The following is a 7580-nucleotide window of genomic DNA, read 5'->3' as shown; positions in this document are numbered from 1 at the left end:
TATTTATATTAAATACATTTTAAAATGTGTTTATTTTGTGTATATATGTATATTTTTATTATTTTCCTAAAGAAGCCTGTTCACACCACCAATGTGAAATACCTTTTTTTCCGGTAGATTCTACAGCTCATGCTTTCATGTTTAATCTGACACCTTGCAGCCTCATGAACAAATCCGTCTGGAAGGCTGCTCTTACCTGGATTCCAAGTGAGTCTGTCTTGACCAGTCAATTACATTCTGCAAATGGAAAAAAAAATGAATACTAGCGAAAAGCTGACACTTCATCCTAAATGCCGAACGATTTAGGAGATCAGTTTCTGTGATTAAAAATGTAATAGATAAACTACGGTGATGGACAGAAACAATGATTTGTGGAAATAAGCATGCTTGAGTTTTACTTCTTGGAGCAGTTACCAGAGCTCTTTGCACTATCTGGCACTGCACATTCAAATCTGAGACGGTTTAGGTTCATGTGCATTTGTCTGGAAGAAGCAGACAAGATTCGCAGCACACAAACTCTTCTGCCCTGAAGTAGATCCGAGTCTTTTTAAGGACACAGAATATCATTACGCTATGATATCCAAGTATGGCAGGACTCTGCTAAGAATATCCATGTTCCAGAAGCTGGAAATGGCACTGGATTGTGTATGCAAACCCAGCTTTAGTCTTTAAACCCAGATTGAAGCTGGCAAGCCAAGTTACTTACCAAATGGCTGTATCATAAACTTCACCTTCTGGGTAAAAACTCTGGAGCTGGACTAAGTTTATTTCCCTGGAAAGATGTCTTTCTGATGGCTGCCAGCATTTAGGATGGTTTGTTTGCAACCACCTGCTTAAAAGTACAGAGTCCTCATGTGAGTGTTCACTTGGGCTAGCTCTGGAGCTGAGAGAACTCTGGTGTCTTTACTGAAGAAATGAAAACAGGTTTGGAAATTGTCCACTCAAATATTTTTTAAGACTGGTGGTTTTTGTTGAAAAGCAGCTTTTTGTTTTTCTGGAAGTCATCTTTCAAGACATGTATTTTTGTTAGTTTTGGGGGGGAGTCTTTTAAAAATATTGTATTTCAGAGAAAACTAGTTTTTATCTAAATGATGCATCTGCATATATGTTTTTCTTCCCCACCCAATACCATTTTCTTACTTGCAATGTCTTAACTAGGAAGTGACATCACCTTTTTGAAGATCGTCTTCAATGTCTGGTACAATGGCGACAAAGCATTGCACTGGCAAGAAATCCTTTGCAGCGGAGCCGACGATGAATACTCAGTGTGCGGAATGCTGAAAGGAGGTTGGTTTGGAAAATATGTGGTGCCTTTGCCTTGCCTGGTAGGTTCCCTCTGCAACAGGGCCGTATCCTGCCAGCTCTTTTTCACCACTAAACAGATTTCTTAGAAGACTAATTGGTTGACCCATGCAGATGGATTTTTCTCTCTGCAGTTTAGACCGATTCACCTTGCGTGGCAGGCAGTGGATGTCAGAGCAGGCAGTTCTCCAGTGCTGGAACCCCACTAAAATAGTTTCCAAATTCTGTGCTTAAGCATCCTGGTACTGATTTTTCCATCCTTATAAATTAGGATTACTAATAATTTTCGTCTCATTATGACACCTCTAAAATGACATTGTTAACACCTCTAAAATGACACAGAAAGGCTACATTTCACTGGACTGTACAGACATTTTGAGAGCAGCTAGGGACACTACTAATATCCAGAACACAGTTTATTTAGGTAAGTGTCTGGATGTGATTTTAAAGAGATACTCTACACCCATATGTAAGTAATTTCTTATTATGAAAGTGTCAATCCTATTGTAGGAGCTAACCAACATTAACGTGAATAGGCTCAGATCCAGTGAATTCAGGAAGGATGTCAGACTAAAGGCCAAAAAGACCTGTAAGGAGACAAAAATATGCATTCTGTGTTTTCTTTTCTTTAAAAATTAATATTAGCTCCCTCTGGTTATCATTCAGCTGAACTACTGTTAGAAGTTAAATTACTGGAGTTACCACAGGTCTGTAGGAGATGTTGCAATAGCATTGTGAGTAACTTCTGTTTTCTCGTGTGGCTTAGACAAATAAGCAGAGCTCTGGAGGAAGTAAAAGGTGACGGCTTTACCGATGGAAGATTAAATGGCATTGGCACTGCTGCTGAGAGATATCCTATATTGCTTTGAACTTATTTAGGAACTTTGATTGATGTCTTTATGAGTGTGCAACAATTTATGTTATTATTATCTCTGTTTTACAGAAACAATTGCAACAGATTTTAACATTAAAGGTTCAAGAATAAAGTTTCCAAAGGTAATTCTCTGCATTTCTATATAAAGAAATAGCAATAGTAAAGTCGCATACTTACATGTATGTATTTCCTGAAAAGAGATGTTCACCCAAACTGTAGAAAACAGCAAAAGCAAATGTCAGAAAACTTTCTCATGCTTGAAGTGATGACTCCAGCATGGTAGCATCTTTGAAATGCTAGATGTCCTCAGGTTATTATTTCTCTATTATTCCTCCTTTATTTTATAAAAAAACCCCCAGAGATATCAGTTAATGTCACCTTAATCATTCCATTTTGTTTGGTAAATTATTGTGTTTCTTTTTACTGGTTTGAGTAAGTCCATCCATATTCTTTGTGCCCATTTCATTCTCTATTTTACGTTCTCTTCACATGCCTGTCTGTTCCTCCCTGAAACCCTTTTCAGAGATTTGAAGAGGGATAACAATATCCAAAAGTAAATGCAATGCTCCAATGTTAAACCATAAGCAGCACCAGTCCTCAGGTTAGCCCACTCTCACCCAACACCTTCCTCTTCAGCTGCCTGAGCCTTCCCAAGACCCTTACAACCCCTATTAATCCCCACAAGTATCACTAAGGTGCTCCCACTGGTAAGAAATCTCCAGCCTCCCCCTAACTCAAAGCTCATTGGCCTCTAACAGTGTTGAACTTTATCCAGCCCAGCATCTCTTCTAGCTCCAGAGCTGTTAGTAGACAGGAATGTCCTCTGCCATAAGCAATCCTCCTATAGCTGAGCTGTTTTTTGGAAGACCTGACACTGACTGATGGGACTCTGCTGGACCAGGAACTAACCCTAGCCATAGCCTTTGCTATAAACTAGAAACTCTTGCAAGCTTCCCAGTCTTTAGATTAGTCCTAAGAGCCCTTCAGCTCCCAAGTGCTCATCCCCAGTTTGCCATAACTGAAGAGGAAGGTGACAGATGTCAAAGAAGGTAGGGTAAGACCTGGATTCAGTAGGAGCCACCAAGCTATCTTCTGTCCTGGTGCCTACCAAGGTCTGTCTGTCTGAGGCTGTCATGATGGGTAGCTGAACAACAGCTAAACCCGAGGTGATGCTGCTTTATGGATCAAGCTGCTGGATATGGATGAGCAAAGTGGTGGGTCTAGACGGAATGCTGAGCTGATGCAAAGACCGGTATTGCTTACAGCAGTGTGAACTGTGAGAAAGTGTGGCTGACAGAGCTGGGCTTATGGCTGAGGTTCAGGCAAGCAGTATTTTGCTACTCAGGGAGCAGATGCTCCATGCAGGGAGGTGATCTGGGCCCTGACAGCTTGATTTAAGTAGGCAGCTTGAGACCTCACATGAGAAGTGCTGGCTATGCTTTGATAATGGACCAAAGAACGACTACAGCACTCACACGGGTCCTTCCTCCCACTTTCCTCTCTCTAGTGTACTTCATCCTGCACCTGGGTCACAACAGCCCCATGCAACGCTACAGGCTTGGGGACAAATAACTGGAAAGGTGCCTGGCGGAAAAGGACCCGGGGGTGTTGGTCGACAGCTGCCTGAATATGAGCCAGCAGTGTGCCCAGGTGGCCGAGAAGGCCAATGGCATCCTGGCCTGCATCAGGAACAGTGTGGCCAGCAGCTCACCAGGGAGGTGATTGTCCCCCTCTGCTGGGCACTGGTGAGGCCGCACCTCGAATCCTGTGTTCAGTTTGGGGCCCCTCACTGCCAGAAAGACACTGAGGTGCTGGAGCGTGTCCAGAGAAGGGCAACGGAGCTGGGGAAGGGTCTGGAGCACAAGTCCTGTGAGGAGCAGCTGAGGGAACTGAGGAGAAGGAGACTCAGAGGAGACTTTATCTCTCTCTACAACTACCCGAAAGGAGGTGGCAGGGAGGTGGGAGTTGGTCTCCCAAGTGAGAAGTGACAGGACACAAGGAAATGGCCTCAAGTTGCACCAGGGGAGGTTGAGATTCGATGTTAGGAAAAACCTCTTCACCAAGTGTTGCTAGATGTTGGAACGGGCTGTCCCGCGAAGGGTTTGAGTCACCATCCCTGGAGGTATTTGGGAGGCCTGTAGGTATGGCACTTGGGGACATGGTTTAGTGGTGGACTTGGCAGTGTTGAGTTAATGGTTGGACTTGGTGATCTTAAAGGTCTTTTCCAACCTAACAAATTCTATGATTCTATGCTTATAATCTTGACATCACGTCAAAACTCAGGACAAACCTTTTGCCACCAATAATAGTACGAGGTTGCTTTAACTTTCATCAAGCGGATGTTTGATATATTCACACAATGCATTCATTATAAGTTGATGATTTTGGTAAACACCACTGAGGCTGAATAGCAGTTAAATATCCAGTGTGTGGTTTTATCTGAAAACAAAAAGTTGGAATGCCCAGTACAAGTCCTGTTACAAGACTGGTCAGAAGCTGTGTGGTAGGTAGCCCAGAGGATTTCCCTAGGACTACTTGTATAAAATAAAGGCTGTTATTACAACTACCTATGGTCTGCATGTGGGTATTGGGGCAAGAATGTCATAGAAAGTCAGCAGAAAATAGAAATACTGGCAGGAGAATCCTTGATGGATGTAAGCTGTAAGGGCTAATAAGTCTACTGCCTCATGGCAGGGGCAAAAAGGCCATTGCTGCAGAACACAGCCTGGTGTATCAAGTCATTTAATGCCTGTTTGTATACTCAAGAGAACAGCTCTGGAAAGGGGAGCAGGTGTCCTTGGGAGAACAGGACTGTGAGATAGGACCCTGACAAGTACAAGCTGGACGACAGCCTACTGCTCTGGTCATGAGAAGAAAGCTGAACACTATTTTTTTAATGTCCACATATATCTGAATATATCAATGATAACAGTCCCTGATGGGAATCTGTCTCTTTCAGTCCGAACAGAAATCATGAGAACCATTCCAAGCACATACTTAGACAAGAGCGGGCAGCATTATGCACTGATTTTCTTTCTTTTTTTTTTCCTTTCTTGTTTTAGGGCAATTATAATGTTATTTTACAAGGATTCTCTGATGATTCTGAGAATAATGTCATCGTGTGCTTGAATTTCACCATGATAGTAAAACAAGATGGTTTTTGAATGTTACAAACTTTTCAAATAATTCCAGAACATGGAAGTTGCTTCTGCAAGCAACGGGAATCCGAGCCAAGAAATAATAAGCACACTAATTTTCCTGAGGTAGAATACATCATGTACTGTCTGGAAAGCTAAATGATGGATAGTCTTATCCATTTATAGCACTGCTGTAATGAGATGCTCAGCCAATGTGCACAAAATCTCTTGGAATTAGGCATCCTGATTAATCCACAGAGTAACCCTGATTGGATGTCAGGCTGAGGACTGCGTTTTGATGCTGTGCCTTGAGTTATGGAAAAGCTGAGTCCTTCAGACTGTGCAAAACTAATAAAAGTTTTGAAGTTTTGAAGTGCAAGAGTCAGAAGTTCAGTACTCAATTGAAAATAAAACAACAATTGAATCTGGGAACTCTCGTTTTGTTATTTTTTTATTTTAACAATAAAAGTTGTTTATACAATCAATTTGAGAAATGTTTTTTATTCTTCTGTTATTTTCTGATTAGGTGTTTCCTAATGTTCCATTGCACTGGGCTGAACTGGAGGAGTAACAATTTGTTATGTGGTACTAGCTGATGTGAGTAACATGCAACTGGTACAATACGGCTGCATTTAGCCACCTAAAGCTGTAACTGCAGCCACATAGCTTGCTCGGAGTCTGAGGGGCAGAGGCTAGACAAGCTGTCTCCTTCAGAAGCAGGAGGATGGTCCTTCCTCAGCAGGTTGATCTATTCCTCATTTACCAAAAACAGGTCTAAAGGTTTTGCTATGGCTTCTGCCTCTTGGGCAGCCCAGCATCCAACATACACCTCCTCTGCTGCACCTCCACACCTGAGACCTTCAGCAATATTTTGGTGGAGTATAAGATCTGGTGCTCAGGAAGAGAGCTGGTATCCTTTCAGGCTTTGTGGAACTTTGGTGGGAATGTATGGTGAAAGGCAGCTGACCAGTGCAGTGTACAAAAGATTCCTGCCTTCAGACAAGTTCCCTTCCTGACGACATGGGGATGGCAAGTCCTGGTTTTGCCCTCAGTCCCCAGCCAGTGGTTGCTTAGTGAGTTCAGACACTTTTCCCTAGTGAATGGGCCTGTGTTGAAATTGCACATCATGCTGGTCACCAGGTCCTGCTCCATCTAGCAGATTGCTTCCAAGTAGCTGGAAAAAAATGAAAAATGAAAAAGCAGAGCAAACCAACCCTCTTTCAGGCTGCTAGATATCAAGCACGAAAATTAGAAGTGAAGGTTTTAATCTCACTTTATATGTAAAGATTTCCAAATGGGGTATCAGAAAACTCAATACTCCCCCCTTTTTCCCCCCCCCCAAGTATGTAGATACTCTGTTTAAAAATTGGTTTCAGTATAGATGGTTTGGGAATCTAAAGCAAAATCATAGAGTCAATAAAAATACAAGAAGTAGAACTGTGTCATGGCTGGAGACAAGAAGCCACAGTTACATCCAAGTGGCAACGACAAAGCATCTGTGTGTGCTTCAGTCTGAAGAGCATTCCAGGAGCAGTCCATGGTGGGGTATCACAGCAGCTCCTGTGTACGTTTGAACCAAGTTACTAGAGCTGCAATCAGTTTCCTCTTAATCTAAAATATCACTGGAAAAGCAGGCAGAGCGCCTGATAACAAATACCTACTTTTGCTCTTCTATTTTGCCCATTTCAAATAGTATTACTGGTCTAGGGAACAGTTTTACTGCATGATGTCCTGGTGTACCCATTTTGCAGGGTCAAGCAACCACCAGGTGAAGTCTCAAAATAGTTTATTGTGACAAAGTGTTCTGAGATTTTTGATGCCCTGAATTATTTGGGGTGTGAGAAGAAGTGTTTTGTTTATTAAGCAGCAAGTACCACAAGTAGGAGAGAATAACAGCTCCTGGAAATCAAGGACATTCACACACACTATTTTTCATAACAACATGTTTTAATGCCTTATAGATGTTACAGAAAATTAACAGCGTATGAAAGGTAAAAATAGGATTTCGGTATCTATATAGGGATATTTAGAGATAAATATATGTATTCAGTAGCTTGCATTGCAGACTTTTATAGTGTAGATCTTCAGCTGAAGGATTATGATTACACATGCCAGCAGATAGGATTGCGGGGCAGAAATGCAGGAGTCACAACTTTATAAAGCAAAGACCTTTCAGAGGCCTCAAGCTCTCTCCTGCGCATGACTGAAGGTTTCTACTTATTGCAGCACTGGTGGCTGCTGTGCCACGTTCCCCCATGGACAGGAGG

The 7580-nt window shown here is 42.2% G+C and overlaps 1 protein-coding gene across 1 annotated transcript in view; it reads left to right on the top strand.

Moving 5' to 3' along the window:
* LY96 (lymphocyte antigen 96) overlaps positions 1-5340 on the top strand; it is a 7023-nt gene extending 1683 nt beyond the window's left edge. The window contains exons 2-5 of the mRNA XM_010148912.1: positions 118-207; positions 1159-1287; positions 2246-2298; positions 5239-5340. Coding sequence (XP_010147214.1) covers positions 118-207; positions 1159-1287; positions 2246-2298; positions 5239-5340 — 374 coding nt within the window. The remainder of the gene's footprint in view (positions 1-117; positions 208-1158; positions 1288-2245; positions 2299-5238) is intronic.
* Positions 5341-7580: the final 2240 nt, after the last annotated feature.

The sequence above is a fragment of the Eurypyga helias genome, unplaced genomic scaffold (genome assembly GCF_000690775.1).
Source record: "Eurypyga helias isolate BGI_N326 unplaced genomic scaffold, ASM69077v1 scaffold13773, whole genome shotgun sequence".
NCBI classification, from domain to species: Eukaryota; Metazoa; Chordata; class Aves; order Eurypygiformes; family Eurypygidae; genus Eurypyga; species Eurypyga helias.
The sequence above is the reverse complement of the archived record's forward strand: the minus strand, read 5'-3'. Positions and strand labels throughout refer to the sequence as shown.